General features: G+C 37.1%; 1 protein-coding gene and 1 pseudogene across 1 annotated transcript in view; both read right to left on the reverse strand.

Moving 5' to 3' along the window:
* The window catches only part of LOC107086361, a 36,875-nt pseudogene extending 24,993 nt beyond the window's left edge, over window positions 1-11,882 (reverse strand).
* A 536-nt stretch (window positions 11,883-12,418) lies between these two features.
* Window positions 12,419-18,963, reverse strand: part of LOC107086362 (ankyrin repeat and protein kinase domain-containing protein 1-like) — a 13,344-nt gene continuing 6,799 nt past the window's right edge. The window contains exons 5-7 of the mRNA XM_015377252.1: window positions 18,739-18,793; window positions 17,690-18,148; window positions 12,419-14,816 (exon numbers count right to left, since the gene is read on the reverse strand). Coding sequence (XP_015232738.1) covers window positions 13,769-14,816; window positions 17,690-18,148; window positions 18,739-18,793 — 1,562 coding nt within the window. The 3' untranslated portion in view covers window positions 12,419-13,768. The remainder of the gene's footprint in view (window positions 14,817-17,689; window positions 18,149-18,738; window positions 18,794-18,963) is intronic.

Consider the following 18,963-nt stretch of genomic DNA (forward strand, 5'->3'; position numbering starts at 1 on the left):
TATAATGTATCACTTTTAACTAAAACATGAGAATATGTTAATCAACTTTGTAAATACATAAAAACTGAAATGAATGTATAAAGAAAAATGCTAGCCAACATGATGATGATGATGATGATGATGATGATGATGATGATGATGATGATGATGACGACGATATTAATGGTTATGTAGCTACTCTATAAGCATGTACAGTTGACATTTAACCATTTCCCTTTTAGTAAATTTTTGATTAGTAAGGCAACCACACAATGTAAGAAGTTTAGGGAGAGAGGAAGAAGTATGACCAATTGCTGCTGTATTTCCAAGGTTATGGACAAGAGTGAATAGCTCTGTCTACAATGAAAGAAAAGATGACTCATTCATATGCATTTGCAAGAACAGGAAGGACTATAAAAATGTCTAAAGCTTGCGAAAAAAAAAAAAAAATGTTAAAACTAACATTAATTTGAGTGAATCTTGATAGAGCTGTTATTTAGCAGGAATGAGTTAAAAGGGCATTTACATTTTAGAACTTCTCCTTTTCATAAGTCCCCTTTATAGATTTGCATACCTGCCTTGAATCCTGATAGTGGAGCAGCACACATGGACCTAAGGAAGAAAACATTATAACCACACCATTCTACCCATCTGATACTGAGGCATGCGCAATTTGAATAACAGCCAATGTAAGATGGCATGGGGTATATGAGACAACTACTAACAGGTTGTGTCTCTCTTGATATCAACAATTGCAATCAAGAATTTACAAGTGTTAATTATTTTGCATTACTGTGGGTAGATGCTGGTGTACTCTTCTTTGTATAATTGATTTGATCCACTATTTTTAATTAAGAACAACCAGTTCAAGGTCAGGCCAAACAGTTTGGGTTTAAGTCTTAAAGGCTATACTATATTTTTAAAGTGGTTTAGATTAAGTAATTTACTAAATTCATTTGGAAACATATTTTCATAATTATATCAATGATCTTTGTACATTTAAGCAGATCTGAACAGCTATCCCTTGCAATAAGAATCTGCCAGGTTTGAATCATGGTCTGAGGTCTTCATGAATGTAAGGGGTTTCACCAAGCATGCATGAATGTTAGAATGAGGTTCCAAAGTAGAGCTACAGTATCTAAGAAAGGTTTGACCAGAAGAGTACAAGTTGACATGACATGGTAGCTCCTTAATCTCTAGCAGAGGGTGAGGACAACTGTAGATATGTGCAATGTACAGCAGGCCAACCATTATTCACAACAGGGGTCCTCTGTTTGGGAGAAAGCCCATACAAGTATATATATTCAAAAACATAATTAATAATCATAATAATTTAACTTTATTAATCTCACACTGGAGAAATTCACCTCTGCATTTAACCCATCCCCTTGGTGAGCAGTTGGCTGCCACTGTGCGGCATCCGGGGAGCAGTGTGAGGTTAAGAGTCTATCACCAATTCTACCCTATCCCTTATCTGTTTCATCAAAGTCAAGATGCAATATCACAAAATATGTATTCCTTATTTTAATAATATAAATTAGAATTTTTTTTATTATTCATACATTGTTGAAAGAAACAGATTTCAAAATGTTTATTTCTTTTCCTGTTGTTTTATCGTTCAAGAGATATGGGTCTCATTTTCTATCAGAAACAAAATAAATTTATTAAAATTCTTAAACTTTATAGTTTATGAACAACTTTTAGTCTTTACTGTACCTGCCAGTCTACTATCTAACCTTCCATCATTAGAAGTTCAAAAAATAAAACCTTAACACCAATAACATCTACTTACCAGCTTTTACTCAACTGCTCCTGAACCACCCACTCTTCCTCAGGGTACCAACCCTCCACCAGCTAATTAAAAACACTGTCTAATCAAAATACCATACTTTGGAATATAACTGAACCCTTCTAACCTGCCTTTTACGCTCCTGGTAGGCTTCTGCATCTCTGACTGAGCACATGTTTCCTCAGTAATACATGAATTCAACATTTTCAATAAAAAATGTAATTGTGATTCACTTCAACACTTTGGTTCCTCTGCAGTTCATGCATCAGAGTCCAAATGAAAATGAATAAATAATAAAGAACTTTTGAGTTCAGCTTGTCCCATATTTTACAATTCTGATCAAGTTTAAGCTCTCTCCAATCTGACAACAAGCATCTTCTTATTTCTCTTTTTTTTTCATAAAATTTTGCAAAGGGTTCTGACCACAGACACCTATCTATTAAACCTATTTCTAAAACAGAGAATTGTAGAATAATGTGAATGACTCATGTGTAATGAAAATGCAAAAGGGAGACTGAAAGCATCCCTTAAGATTATTCTGCTAATTTGCACAAATGACATTTTCATTTATAGACTTAAAACATGGCCTAATAGTCACTAATTATATTTCCAAAATATAGTTCTTAATGTTGGAATTTATTTTATCTAACTGAGGGATTTAAGCATTAAATGAAAAAGAATATATGTTAACTTTTAAAAACATTTATATAGTTTGAATCTTTCCACTCCCCTATTTATCTCCTGCAATAACCCAACACAAAATAACATAATGTTGAAGTGGCATTTTTTTTCATGTATGGAAAATGTGGCATGTTTATGTGACAGGGCTAAACAGTCAATAAAAGTGATTAAAAAAAATGATTAGTCCTCTTCTTCACAAACCTGACCTGGCAATTGCAAAACAGGTAATAAGAAAGTGTTTCCTGAAAACAGGAAGGAAGAAAATGAGAAAAAAAAAATTCTGCTAAAGTAAAAGAAAACACTACAGGCCTAATCTGCAGAAGGTTTGCTTGTCTTAAAACAGGTGGAAATTTGTTTGCACTGCAGAGCAGATCTTTGCATAAGGTGCAAAATGATTTAGGTTTACAATTCTCCTAAGAGCATATGCGCACCTTTTTCTGTGTGTTTACATTCATCAATATGCAGATCATATTGTAATGACCAAACTGCACAAATTCAATTTGGGAGGATATATCCAAATTGGCAACTCTATTGCCTCCACAGCTGAGTTTATTGGGCCGTGAGGTGCCTCTTAGTTTGCCTCCCTTTTTTATTTGGCCACCTAGTGGTTGTTTCTTGTAACCCAGTAATTCTTAAGTATTTGTGCAGCTCACAAATGCATGTAAATAATTAACCATAGAATAATGAAAAGCATATATGTCTTATAACTAAGGGGTGCACACAGAAAATTGTCTTTCCCAGTTCGACAAAAGTATAGAGTGAAATAAATTCATTGGAAAAAAACGCTGGACAAAACTCAAATGACCCAGCTTTCCATCAGCATTTATACCCTCCATGTACACAGGAATCTGTGTCCTCTCTATAAGCATGAAACATGTCTAAAAACATTGTGTACTCAAACCTGATTGGTGTTCAACTGTCATTTTGTGCATGTGTTTCATGTTATTCGTGTGCATGAATTTAATGGTTTATATGTGTGGAAACCTTTTTGAATTTTTAAATATCAGATTTGTGTCTGTATTTTTATTTTACATTCATAATTTGATTGTATATGCATTTGTTTATGAACACATATTTATAAGTACCTGAAGTTACTGTACAGTAGTAGCCATTCAAAATTTCCCAGCTTTCCTTGATCGGCCCTTGGCTGGTTCTTGGCTGGTCCCCTACAATTCATTTTTAAACATCATTCTTTGTACTAAAATATTTTTTCTGTCATGATTTGTGGACATTAAGATCAAAAGAGAAGCACCATCACCTAATCAGACCCTGTAACTCAGTGAACGGGTGGAGTCAGAGTAAAAAAAAAGTCCACCTAAGAGAAGGAGGGGGTCACACCAGTGGCTGGAAGTTGGAGGGATTTTGCTTGCAGTTGCTGGGAAGTGAGCTGCCGTTCGACTATTGTTTGAATGGGAAGGGTCATTTTGAATGGCTGATACTGTATGTACAAATAATCATTTACAAATTACAAAATTTTACAAATCCAGCATTACAGACACAGAGATACTTTGAATCAGCACAAAGTAATATTTAAAACTTACAAAAAATTACAAATCCAACATTACAGACACAATTCTATTTAGAAACAAAATTCTCTCCATAGTATGTGTGGAGAAAAACTAGACTCGCATGTCATCCTAAACAGCATAACATGGTGGCGGCAACATACTGCTGCATGGATCCTTTACTTTAGCCATGATAATTTTTGTCAGAATTTGTGATAAAATGTAAGGATGCAAATACAAGGAATTATGGAACAGAACTTGTTTGGTTCTCTATATTTAAAGGAGAAGTTCGGTTTTTAACACTTTTAGCCCATTTTCTGTAGTGTCCAGGATGAAATCGAATGATCGACACCAAAATTTTGACAATTGGTCCTGTCTCTGCTTTTTGGCTCATTTAGAATCCACCTCTGGCTGCTTCAGAATGGCTTCCATAGAGCATGTCCGATAATGTCCTTAAAACAACCTTAAACGTTCTTTTTTTAAAATATGCTACTCACCGTGTCGTCAGCGCTGTTCAATGACGTTCCAAAAAAAGTTTCGTAAAGAAAAAACGTTCCTGTAGTGTTTTATTTAGCATTTTGTAAATCCCATTGAGTTCTGTTGGAATAGTCAATATTCCCCTGCCACCGGAAACGGAAATGGGGCCTGTTTACGCAGTTGTCGTCTTTTCGCTTCACTCTGTGTACTCCGACGTCGAGAATCAAGAATCCACCTTTCGTATTCCATTTTCAGAGTTTTTTAAAGTGTTTAACAGAGACGTTAGCACCTCGACGTCGGAGTACACAGAGTGAAGCGAAAAGACTACAACTGTGTAAACAGGCCCCATTTCCGTTTCCGGTGGCAGGGGACTTTTTTTGGAACGTCATTGAACAGCGCTGACGACCCGGTGAGTAGCATATTTTTAAAAAAGAATGTTTAAGGTTGTTTTAAGGACATTATCGGACATGCTCTATGGAAGCCATTCTGAAGCAGCCAGAGGTGGATTCTAAATGAGCCAAAAAGCAGAGACAGGACCAATTGTCAAAATTTTGGTGTCGATCATTCGATTTCATCCTGGACACTACAGAAAATGGGCTAAAAGTGTTAAAAACCGAACTTCTCCTTTAACAGAGACCCTAAACATGGATACAGAGCTACAATGTTAGATTTAGTTTAGACGTCTGCAACTGTAGTCCTGTATACTTTTGGATGGATCGCTGCTTCATTGCACCAGAAATAAATGAATAGTTTATGATCAGTCCTTTGAAAAATGCTGATATGAAAAGCTTTTAAACCAGCCTTTAGATTCAGCTGAATTAGAGCAAGGTTTCATTCAAAAGTTGCAGGACAGGGTTACTGGAGAGCTGGAGATGAAAACCCATGCTTTAGAACAAGTTATAGAAGTATTTACAGTAGGTCTTGATCCAATTTGACCCAGCTAGGTTTATTTTTCAATGAAAATTTTGAGAAAATATCAGTCTTTAAAATTAGGAATAAGGTTCTATAAAGTATTGACTTGTATGATGCACAGAATTATTAGCAAAATATGTTAAAAACAAAAAGGGAGACAATATAATAATCATTAAAACTTATTCAAGAAGATAAAAGTTTAGTAATAAAAATAAACAATGCTGAATTAGCTCATTTAGAATGGTCAGTAGGACCATTTTCTGCTTAAAAGACAGAGGCGTAAGCTGAATTTTCTAACAAACCAGACTCATGAATGGAAGATGATGCTATATGACAAACTATGGAGTAATGAAATGGTGCATTGTAAATGAGTGTTGGAAAGCGTCTGTTCAGCATTAGATAGGAATGTAATACACCATTAATCATCTCAGGACTGCATGACAAGACCAAGGAAAGAAAGCTGAAAGAATAACAATGCACATTGGAACAGAAGGTAAGTCATTGCCAATAGTTCAACAACCGAGCCATGGCACATTTTTCCTTCTTTAAGTAAGTCAGTTATTCAAAGTCTTTATGTGACTAGGAAGAAATAAACAATGCAATTCACTGAGCTGGTAAAAAAAAAACAAAAAACGTTTGTTCTAAAATGAGGCTTAGTGAAAACAGAAGCCACTTACAGCAGAGGTTTTATCTTCCCTGTGGGGATGTAGAGAGACTGACCCCACTGTTTATTCTCTGTTACATAGAAAAGGGATAGATCACCAAAATATTTCCCATGTCATAAAATCCTCCCTTAGGAGCCAGAAGGGATCACTCAGTCAATTACAGTGGCCATGACAGGAGACATCTACCTCAAATGCTTGCTTAGAGCTGCGGAGGCTGCACACCTGGACCGAAAGCCTCAGCTGCATCAATCAAGGCTGCAGCTGCTCCACCGTGCTGAGCTTTATAATGTGTATTACTAGACCCTTTGCAGTGTCTCTCTCTTCTGAGATGCCAAACACTCAGAATACATTCTTCCTCTCACAATGAGTGGTGTGACTATCAAAGAGCCCTTCTGGATCATCTTTATTCTCATACCTGTGTATGATAATTTAAATGACATTTGAGAAATATAATTAAACAGAGCATAGCAAATATGAATACCAATGATGTTTTATTCAGGTTATTAAAATGTTGATTTAAAGAAACATAATAAGAATTCAGCAGGCTGGTTAAAGTAGCCCTAACTATTTGTTAATTAATGTAGTCATGGATATCAGTTTGCTTCAGGTGGATCTTATTGACTTAAAGAAGTGTCATGGAATCATTTGAAGTAAACATCCAAAGTATCATGTCCGTAGCAACAGCCTTAAACATTTTATAGCAAAACCCTACAAGTTATTAAAAGCTTGCTGTTAATTTTACATATTTAGCATTCAGTCATTGGTGTTATTTAGGGATTTAAACGCAACAGAAAGAGAGAAGCAAAATATAATTTGATGCTATGATGGAAGAAAGACTTGTGTCAGATTTAACATGAATTGCAAAGCATTTTCACATAGTCTGACAGCCAGTTTTACTCATAGAATAACATATAGGTTTAACATAGCATAACTTACAGCAAGCTGCAGAGAGTGGCACACACAGTGAATGAGAACAAAATCCTTGAGGCCATACTCCTCCTTTAGCACTTTATGGACTCGATTGTTAATCCCCGTCATAACAGAGGCATTGTCAGTCCCTATCCCCAGCTGTTTCTCTTTTATAAGGCCACACTTCTCAAGAAAAGCCACAACAGCACAGGCTATAGATCTGGCATCTCCTCCCTCCATCTCAACCAGTCCCAGTCCTAATCACAACCCCCAAACACTTATATCTGTGGACTCATCGAGGAGGACGCTATAACTCTGGTCAACCCCATCTGTGACGGTTTTTTTCAGAAAATAAGGTGCTAAAACGCCGTTTATCATTTCTGTAAACTTTGCCCTGTGCATTTTGAAGTGGGTAGCAGCAGTGGAGACTGAGAATGCTGCTCTACATGCTTCTCCAATGTGATCACATGCTAGCATGGAACAGTGCTCAGCAAAAGCTAATGCCATGGTGGCCTCAGCCTTCTTTGCAGAGTCTGTTTGTCTAACCATGAATGGCAGCTTGGCTTGTGTAGAACTGTAAGGCTTTGCCTTTTGTATATGTTTTTGATTTGTCAGGTGTTTTTTTCGCTAAGTTTGGCATAAATAACAGTCTTTCAATACAAGCAGTATGCCCATGTATCATCTCCAATAAACAGCTTCAACCAGCCTTTGAATTCAGGGTTTGATTCACAATCTTTTCTTTATTTTTGAGTGTACAGTTTAGACTGAGACATAATGATTCCAGCTAGCCAGAGCAATGTTTGTCTTATAGCGGAAAACACAATGGACACAGTGATTAAGTAACTGTGGCTGTGTGAATCAAAAGCCGTTAGATATTTAAGGTAAAACATTTCAAATTCAGTTATTAGACCAAATAACATTTTACATTTACATCCCGCTTGCTCCCGCCCTGAATATAACCCAGGTCGCGACGGCACTGCGTGATCAACCTACGCCGTCAATTCCGGTGCATGCGCGCTGTTCATTTGCAGTCTGGACACTGAGGGTAAACATGCTGTGGCTCTGACTGCAGTGCTGAGAGGGACTCCTGCGGAAGCAAGAGGAGAACGGGGTTGGGATCGGGGAGGCGCCCCACGGCAGCACCTGCCGCTGGGCGACAAGAGTAGTCGCTATATTTAGCGACAAAGTCGCTATATTTGTATTTGTTAAGAAAGTGTCTTTCTATTGGGCTTGAAATGAAGAGAACACAGTTTGTAAAACTCAATCTGTAAACAGGAACATTTAAAATATTTAAAAAAACTTCAAAAAATATGAAAGATACCATTTATTTTTTATCAAATTTGAGAAAACAGGGACGTTACTCTTTTTTTATTAGAAATATGTTTCAAAGTTTCATTTCTAGACTACATTTTTTTTTATTCCCTTCACAAAACATGTTCTTTGTCTGCAAAAGTAATGCAACAAAATTCTTTCCATATTCAAGTTGCCTTGGTCCAGCAGCACCTTCCAAGCAAACAGGCTGTTGCTGGAGCAGCAGATTATCTACCGCTCAGAGGGAGGGGTTAGATAAACTCAGGAAAGCCAGTTTTGTTCCAGAATGCAACCTCAGCCTAATCAAACTCTCTAAATTCTTGGAGAATTTATCCACCTAATGCAATAATCTGTTGCAGAATTAGGGTATTCTTTAGTGACAGAACTACATTTTTTTTTATAACTACAGTTTTTGATCCGGCAAACTCGTCAGTTGCCAGTTTCTTTAGTCTGTACTGTATACATCTTATGTTGTAAAATTGCCCTCGCTGTACAGTCTCTTATTGCCTTTTTTTAATCTTTTTTCTACTTGCCTGCTTCCATTTGCTTGTCATTTTGCTGTTGTTGAACTGTATTTTCTCCCACTGTGGGACAATATTTCTATTCAGTTCTATTCTGTTATTGCTTTTATCAATTTTTGTCGGCAACTTTTCATGTACACTTTAAGTTTCTTAAGTAATGATTCATTTATTTATCTTTTTTATTGTATTTGATTAAATTTATTCAGACGAAAAAAATCTCCAGCTGAACAGCCTTGCAAATATTATCATTCTACCTAATAAATACAGTGAAAACAATGTAATTAAGACAGAATATAGCAGAAAACAAAGGCTATTAAATTTGAAGGCCACTGCTGTGCAGTCCCCCTGTCTTTTTTTTCTTCTGTTGTTTGAGGTAACAACAACTTACATGACATTATCTTCTTCCTGCTTGTCTCCCTATTAGGAAATAAAATTAGTTTAGGTGCCCAAAACCCAATTACTGGCTTAGATAGAACCTATCCGATGTGTCGTTCCATGTCTGTGTAAAAAGGTTGAGGAAAAAACATTGATTTAAGTGCCTCTTACTGAAAAGAGGTGGGAAAATCTGTGTGATATTCTTTTCTTGTGCCTGAAACTGGTCCTAGGACTTTGGTATGGAGAAAAACGGAGGTGTGTATGATCGGAATGGCAAAAATGCAGTGACAAGGCAATGCATGCCTTAGATATGTGTCATCTGTTAACAAAAAATGATAAAAACCGGTTTGGCATGAGTCTTTGGGAAAATGAATGCAGGACCTGGAAGGAAGGATTAAGTGAAACTATGTGACTCTAACCAGTTTGTGTAGGCAGATCCTATTGCTGTGTGTAGATTAAACTGCATGAAACCTACCATCCCCCAGGCCATCCTCTGTTTACACAGCACATATGCAACTTTCCCACAAAAACTACCAGCTCTTGATGTGTCTGTTTAGGCTATGCTTTAAAATGAATTATCAATGCATTTAGTTCATTTGAAAGATGCCAAGATAGTGACAGGAAAAGAATGCGGCCAAGTACAGAGAGATCCTGGAAGAAAACCTCTTCCCGAGTACTCTGGACCTCAGACTTGGCTTAAGGTTCACCTTCCAAAAATACAATGACCCTAAGCACACAGCCCTGACCTAAAAACAAATGAGCATCTCTGAAGAGACCTGAAAATGGCGGACCAACCATGCTCACCATCCAAACTGACAGAACTGGAGAGGATCTGCAAGGAAGAATGACAGAGGATCCTCAAGTCCAGGTGTGAAAAGCATCTTTGGCACCACCCCGTAATTGACATTTATGCACTATTTTTGCACGCCAAGTATCACTCTACTTGGATTTATCACTTTACTTGGATTTTCACTTTATTTGGATTTAGTTTCTACATATGCATAGATATACGTACATTTATATATATATATATATATATATATATATATATATATATATATATATATATATACATATATACAGAAGAGCTATATGTGTTTATATTTTATCTCTTTTTGTTCCTATTTTTTAGCTTTATCATATTGTGTAGTTGGATGTGTGTATATATTATATAAAACTGTAACTGGAGCGTGTAACAAAAGTAATTTCCCTCTGGGATTATTAAAGTATTTCTGATTCTGATTCTGATTGTGATCTTGCATTATTCCCAAGAAGACTCATGGCTGTACCATCTCCAAAGGGTGCTTCTACTCAATACTGAGCAAAGAGTTTAAATCCATATGATGATTTGATATTTTAGTTCTTTTTTAATAAATTTACAAGAATTTCTACATTGCGGTTTTATTTCTGTTAAGATGGGGTGCCGAGTGTACATTAATAAGACACCAATGAATTTAGCAAAAGGCTGCAATGAAAAAATACTGTATATACTGCTTACACTGTAATTATATATATATATATATATATATATATATATATATANCGAGGGAAAAATATTGATACATTAAAATATCCCAATATCTTCATATGCTGATATATTGCCATTTAAAAACACCATATCAATCTCTTTTACAAATGAAATATTGCTATATGTCATCGTTATGCTACGAAATCCCCCGAAAATCCACGAAACTTTGCCATATTTTTATATGTTGATATATTGACGCGGTATCGATCTATTTTACTAACAAAATCTCACAAGAATTATATATATATATATATATATATATATATATATATATATAGGTGCCAGAGACTCCGTCATGGGAGGATAAGCCCCTACAAGGAATGTACCACCGAAACATAGTCGAAGTGGTAGATATCAGGAAACTCTACCACTGGCTTAACAAAGCATTGGCTAAGAACACTTGTTTTTCTTTACTTAACTGCTTTTTTCTTGCCATAATACAAATTCTATCAGCTGTGTATCCACCTGACTTCTGCACAACACAACTGATGGTCCCAACCTCATATATAAGGCAAGAAATCCCACTTATTAAACCTGACGGGGGACACCTGTGAAGTGAAAACCATTTCAGGTGACTACCTCTTGAAGCTCATCAAGAGAATGCCAAGAGTGTGTGAAGCAATAATCAAAGCAAAATGTTGCTATTTTGAGAAACTAAATTATTGGTAAAATGTGGTAAAATATATATATTGTTATATATATTAAAGACTTCATAAATGTAATAATTAATGTCATGATCTTGGCGCTGATGACTGGTCTGGTTACTTATTTCTTTCACCTGCCCAGCTCTTATACACCTGCTTTAGTCTCTTTAACCTGCCTGCTTCCAGTCATTAGTGCCAGATTATTCAAGCCTTTGGTGAGAGTTCTCTAGTTTACCTGTATGTTTCTTATTGCCTTATCCTGACCTTAACCTGTTCTGCATTGGTCCTCTGAGCCTGCCTGTCCCCTTTTAAACTGTTTGCCTGACCTGTCTTTGGAGTCCTGCTGGATTCTGTGTGTTGACCAAACCTGGAACTGTTTCTTGACACCGTCCTGGATTTCCTTTCGTTACCTCTTCAGACGTCTGATCAAATGGTTCTGACTTCCGAGCATGACCTCTACACCAGCTTTGGCATTGTCCTGTGGATTATCCTGCCTTCCTTCATCTGCTCGAAATTTGATGTCTGCCTGTTCTCCGTCCTCCAGGAGTTCGGCATCTGGGACTCTCTGGGCGGTGCCCACCTGCATCTTGTTGGTAGCCAACTGGCTTGGACCAACCTCATTCTCTGGGCACGGACTGAACTATAAGAACATGTTAGTGACTCACGTTCATTATCATCGTCTGCCAGATAGATGTGGTTGCTAACCTTTGGTCTACTCTTGCAGAGGTTCCTGCCATAGAGGTTTTCCTCATGAGTCACAAGGGAAAATTGATCATTCAGTCAGAACAGTCAACTTATGCTTAACACTTGTTGTGGTTTCTGGAATTTATTTTAGAGTGCTTTACAACAGCTATTTTTACTTGTTGTAGTAAGGTGTTATACTGTATGTGGTTCAACATTTGTTAATGCAATACATGACATTTTATTTAATTTACACTATTGGACCTCCCTTGTTTTAAAGAGCAGCAGGCACCACTGATCTATATATATGACTAAACAGAAATAAGAAAGAACAGTAAAGTGGCCATTAAGTGTAGGAATTGATTGATTTTTATAAAGTAAACATTTTTTCAGTAAAAAAAATTCAATCACATGCCACAGGATACATTAAGATGATGTTTAAAAAAAACACTGAAGCCTGGTTTGAACCCAGCACAAATCTATGCTCCTCATTTATAGAGGTTTGATTGGATTCATCTCTTAGTTCTCTGTGAAATGTGCAGAACATGCAGTTTGAGGACAAACTTGTGAAGCATAGGTCATTGCTGCTCCGGAATCCATGCATTTAATTCCATTTTAATAAGATGTCACTGTGGTAATTGAGCGTTGCATGAGCAGGGTTGCAATTCCATCGCCCTGTTAAGAATAACTAATAATTATCTTCCCCTGCCATTAAGCAGACTTAGGAGAATTGTATTTAAAATCACCAGTGTTGAGTCTGTCAAATTTTATTTAACCAGATTAAAGGTTAATAGTCTCTATATGAAATGATAGGATTTAGAAATTCTTTCAAATGTTCATCTTTTTTTTTTCTTCCAACAAGAAGAATGTACCCTGAGTACACATGAACTGCTTCAAAGAGGTGAATCAATAGGTTTTGCTATTAAAATCTACTTCACCTTATTTTGAACCCAATATGTAGACTCAAGATCATGCTTCACTGTAATGTACATGTCAGGTTTAACAGGTCTGAAGGCAATTATCTGTAATCTAAATGCCTGCTTTGGCAATATTGGCAATACATTATTTGAGTGTGCAGTGTTTTGTCACACCATTCCATTGAGATAAGGGGATTTGGTGAAGAATTAGAAAATATTGCTTTAATATGAATTCAAACCAACATTTAAAATTGGTGTTATATGAACTAATTTATGCATGATGTAGGCAACGTGGCTTCCCACATACAGTAAGGCATCACATATTGGTGGGCACCACATGCACCCTGGTTACAAACTACCTTCATGGTAATTAGATGTAAAGTAGGATCCATATCCCCTTAGATAAATTGAATTGTTTCTTTTTTATTGTTATTATTTGTAAACCATTTCAGAAACCAGTTAAAATGTAGATACTATATAATGGGTAACTGGGTCTATTAATATGGACCTACTCAGGGAACCAAAGTGAGTATACTGCAAGGGCCCATTCTCACAACAGGCCCATTTAACACCCATCCAATCTGAGCAAAATCTATATTGGGGCCTACAACATCTTTTAGCTGAAAAGCTGGACATAAAAAATGGAGAAAGCCTGTACATGAAACTTTACATTTGTACTTTTAATCAAATAAAAAATAAAAACCTTTTCATAACAAATATGCTAAAACATTCAAAACTTTATTGTCCTACCTTAAACTGTTTTACCAAAGCAATAATCAGCAGCCAAATAATATTCTTGTATGGTCAATACCGTTTTTCTTTACTGGTAACATGGAGCCCTATTTTATTCCCACTGGTTACAATAAAACTCAATTTATGCTTCATATCCGTTCTCCAATAGCTCCACAATTTCCCATTTTTCACTCCGCTGGGCTATGTTCAGAGCTGTAGATCCAGAAGAGTCTTTCAGTGTGCGGTCTGCACCATTCATCAGCAGACCTTTAACAATGGACACACAGCCATGTTGGGCAGCCAGGTGTAAAGGTGTGGCATTTCCTGAGTTCACTACATTGACATCTGCCTGATGTGATATCAAGTGTAGGACACATGGGAAACTAACACTAGTACAGGCAACATGCAGGGGTGTCCATCCCTCACTGTCCTCTTTGATGTTTGGGTCCGCTTTTGCTGCCAGGAGCTTTGCCACTACCTCTGATTCGCTTTGGTGGCAGGCCAGGTGCAGTGGAGTCCATCCGTTTTGGCCTTTTACATTCACTGAACCACCTGTACTTTCCAGAGAGACCACCACAGAGTCATGTCCTCTTAGGGCTGCCAGGTGCATGGGAGTCCACCCTTGGTCAGTCTTGGAGTTTGGGTTAGCTCCATTTGCCAGTAGCTGCCTGCAAATACCTGCATGGCCCTTCAAAGCAGCCAGATGAAGTGGAGTGTATCCCCTGATGTTTGAAATGTCAGTTTTGACCTCCTTAGTCAACAAGAGTCTTACTACACGATTATGGCCTTGCTCTGCTGCTAGATGAAGAGCAGTGGAAAAAAAATAGTCAGTAGCATCGGGATCAGCCCCCCGTCCAAGGAGAAGTTTGACTATGTTGAGGTGTCCATAGGAGCAGGCAAGATGGAGGGGTGTTCTTCCTTCATCCTCCTCTGGGGCGACAGTGGCGTCCTCCGACAGCCGCGAAAGTAGCAAGCGCACCACTGTTTCATGGCCATTCTGACATGCCAGATGAAGCGGCATCCAACCAGCCTTTTCTTGGGCATCAGCCTCAGCTCCTTTTTCTAGCAGCAGACGGATGGTTCTGTCGTCACCGTTTTGTGCAGCAAAATGCAAAGGTGTCCACTGGTCTTCGTCTCCTTGAGTTGCATCTGCTCCATGTTCCAGCAGCAAAGAGATGATGTCAGAAAACCTGGTGAAAAGAGAAATATTTTAACCTTTTTTCTGTATTGCGCTTTGTTGAACACAAATATTGACATGAATTACGAAAGAACAGACAATAAAAGGCTACAACAGAGAGTCTTCTGTTTTTTTGAGGGTTATAGATTGAAACTCATAAGGTATCTTGATTTAGTAAAAGGTGTATACAAAATGGTCCTTCAAGCTTTTATAAAGGCATGTCCAAATCTGAAGTTTAACATATACAGTATTTCAGTCATACTGCACCTTCTCTATACATATTCTAAGAAACTTCCCAGCACGATTTATTTTGTTTTTAAATTTTAAAAAGCTAGTTGGAAGAATATGATCAATTACAAAATGAAGACAAACACAAGAAGGATGTTATAGGGCTTGACAGGTAAGTCCAAAATTATTTGTACACCTGGAAGATTAAGAATCAAAATAAGTCTCATTTAATTCAGTTAAAGTTAATTCAGTTTTCCTCTCAAGGCACTTAACAGTTCACCAGATCATCCTGTCAAATTGTTTCCAAGTTTTCTAAGGAAAACTAGCTTATTGCATCAACTCACTGACCTGGGAGGCAATCCCTCACACTAAGCATGCTTGTTACGACACTGGAGAGGAAAAACTCCCTTTTAACAGGAAGAAACCTCCGGCAGAACCAGGCTCAGTTTGAGCGGCCATCTGCCGAGGTCAACTGTAAAAGGCGGCCCTAACCAGGAAAAACACAGCCAGGCAGACAAGCTCCGAGCCAGCTCCCATGTCAGAGGATGAAGAGAGAACAACATATGTGAGAAGGAGGATTTTAAATTCTATTCTTGATTTAACAGAAAGCCAATAAAGAGCAGCTAGGATAGGAGATATGAGATCTCTCTTTTTCATTTTCATCAGAACTCTAGCTGCAGCATTTTGGATCAGCTGAAGGCTTTTAACTACAGTTTGTGGATCTCCTAAACGCAAAGAATTACAATAGCCCAGCCTTGAAGTAACAAATGAATGGACTAGTTTCTCAGCATCACCCTGGACAGGATATTTCTATTTTTTGCAATATTCCTCAGATTAAAGAATGGAATTCTAGAAACCTCTTTAATATGGGGTTTAAATGACAGGCCCTGATCAAAAATAACTCCAAGATTTTGAACTTTATTATCTGAAATTAGTTGAATCCCATCCAAATAAAGTGTCTGACTAATCAACTTCTTTTTCAAAGACTCTGGTCCAAAGGCTATGACTTCTCTTTTGTCTGCATTCAGGAGCAGAAAGTTAAGAGTCATCCTGGTTTTTATGTGCTTACAACATGCCTGTAATTTATGTAATGGGTTAGCTTTATCTGGATTTATAGACGCATATAGCTGAGTATCATCAGCATAACAGTGGAAATAAATCCCATGCTGTCTAATAACTCTACCGATTAGGAGCATATATAAAGCAAAGAGAATTGGCCCTATCACTGATCCCTGTGGTACCCCACAGGTAACCTTTGAGCATGAAGAAGAGTTATCATTAAATTGAACAAACTGAAATCGGTCAGATAGATAAGATTTAAACCAGTCTAGTGCTGTGCTTTTAATTCCTACAAAATATTCAAGTCATCTAAAAGAATATTATAGTCAACTGTATCAAATGCAGCACTGAGATCTAACAGGACGAGCACAGATACAAGTCCATTATCTGGGGCCATGAAAATATCATTAACAACTTTGACCAGAGGTGTTTCAGTGCTACGATGAGCTCTAAAGCCAGACTGAAATCTTCAAAAAGTTCATAATGGTGTAAGTGGTCGCACAATTGTTTGGCAACTACTTTCTCAATAATTTTAGATAAAAAAGGAAGATTGGATATAGGTCTATAATTGACCAATTCATCTGGGTCAAGAGACGGTTTCTTAAATAAAGATAATAACAGCAACCTTAAAACCCTTGGCTACATATCCTGTAACAGGGATAGATTTATCACATCTAAAATGTAGGACTAGATCAAAGGGAATACCTCCTTAAATAATCTGGTTGGAACTGGATCTAACATACAAGTTGAAGGCTTAGATGGAGATGATAGTTTTGCTTACTCTAAAAGTTCCACTGGATCAAAGCAATCTAAACCCAGTTCAGAATCTATGGCTACCTCAGATTCTGCCTCACCTTCCAGAGATAAACCAATCATAGTTAGAGGAGCGCTAATGATCTTTTTAATAAGATCAATCTTAATTTAATCAATCTCATTTATAAAGCGTATATCGTATATATATATCGTCGTCTCCCGCTTTATCCGGAACCGGGTCGCGGGGGCAGCAGACTAAGCAGAGACTCCCAGACTTCCCTCTCCGCAGACACCTCCTCCTTTTTATAAAGAATCCCATAAAATCATTACTGCTAACAGAATGTGCAAAAAAACATTCAAACTAAGGGGAAATTAACAGAGACAAAAATACAAGAAGAAGACACAAAACAAAAATGCATAAGCCAAAGGGGTATATTGTAACTAAGAAAATAGTGAAAACCTGAAAAATAAAAAACTGTTGTGAAAGATAATTTCTTGGCCTTGTTTTCTAGCTATTCAAATGATAAGAAGTTTGAGAAGTAATCCTCCTGCTTGTTGTTTCATTACTTTTATTTATTGTTTATTATTAAATCTAAATTTTGCCCTTTTTTGGTTGTCTTCTTTTGATTAAGCAATCTTTTTTTTGTTTTGCATTTTGCTGTAGTAAGAACATCCTTTCTGCATAAGAGCGTTATTTAAATTTTTTTTTTTTCCAAACAGAATAAAATGTGTAAAACATGATGAGTTTATTATTGTTCTTCCCAAAATGTTAATACATTCAAAACACAACAACAACTCTGCCTGCTCCACTCATAGAACACTTTGTGCTCAGATTTTCATACAGACCTTTGCAGAACAGCGATGATAAGGGGAGTGTAACCTCGAGCAGTTGTACAGTTCACTTCAGCACCCAGACTCAGGACATGCTTGACACTTTCTGCATCACCGCTGGCTACTGTGAAGTGAAGTAGGCTCTTTCGGCCTGAATACTGTGTCTGCACGTCCTCCCTTTTCACAGACTGCCTGAAACTACTAAAGTCCTTTTTGGATAGCATAGCGATAATGCCATACTTGCCATGTTGGTCATCTGTGAAAGGAAAACAAGGTACAGAAGTGCAGATCAGGCAATTGTAAAATAAAGTTGCAAAGAACTTTGCTCTCTTAAAGCTAACCTTTCTTATTTCATTACATAACTGCATGTTTGAAATACTACAGGGCGTGGCTTTGACAAGAAAGGAGAAGTTAGTAATTTGCCCTAAGGTGTTGTCTTTGTCTTGGAAGCTCAACTTCATGTATATTCGTAAACTTTACTTAAACTTAGTCCTACACACACAAATAAAACACTGACAAGTCCAAAGTCACTTTCTTAACATGCATTCTGGTTTGGTGACACTGGTAATACCTTCACAGATTACTGTTTGCTTTATTCTTCTTTTTTTTGCAAATAAATTGTTTCAAACATGAATAAGGCTGATTATGTGAGGTTATTAAAAGCAAATCAAAAAGATCAAACCTTTTCACAAGCTGTAAGTCAGAAGAGCTTAAGTTATATTTATATGCCATATTTAACCTTATGCTGACATAACTTTTAAGTGACCCACATAAAATGAAAATGGCATGCATTTGTTCAACATGTTAAAGCTTAAATGAATTATAGTTCAAATAGTCTTCTAAGAGTTGCCTTATAAGTAAACATAGTCCAAGTATATGTGTCATTCTCAAATTGTGCTTTTCTGTGACGGCCTCAGAGGTTCCTTAGAGGATGTTAGTAGACAACTGGTATCATGATGACCAAGAAACACAGCAGGGAGTCCAGGGATCATGTTTAGATCAAAGCATTAGTTATATTATAGCATCAGTTATGCTATAAAAATATCAAGCTGTGAATATCTCACAGACCTCTGTTTTCATCAAAAAATGGAAAGAGGATGGCAGAGGTGCGTACTGTAGCTTCTCAGCATAGAGAAGTAGAATACAGAGCACGTATATTGTAGTGTTTCCACAATACACAAAATGTAGTTGTGTATAGTGGAAACACAAGGCATTACTCTGAACAAACCAATCAGTCCACCACAGAGATGGGAAGTAACGAAGTACAAATACTTCATTACTGTACTCAA

Source organism: Cyprinodon variegatus, unplaced genomic scaffold (assembly GCF_000732505.1).
Source record: "Cyprinodon variegatus isolate N-32 unplaced genomic scaffold, C_variegatus-1.0 Scaffold150, whole genome shotgun sequence".
NCBI classification, from domain to species: Eukaryota; Metazoa; Chordata; class Actinopteri; order Cyprinodontiformes; family Cyprinodontidae; genus Cyprinodon; species Cyprinodon variegatus.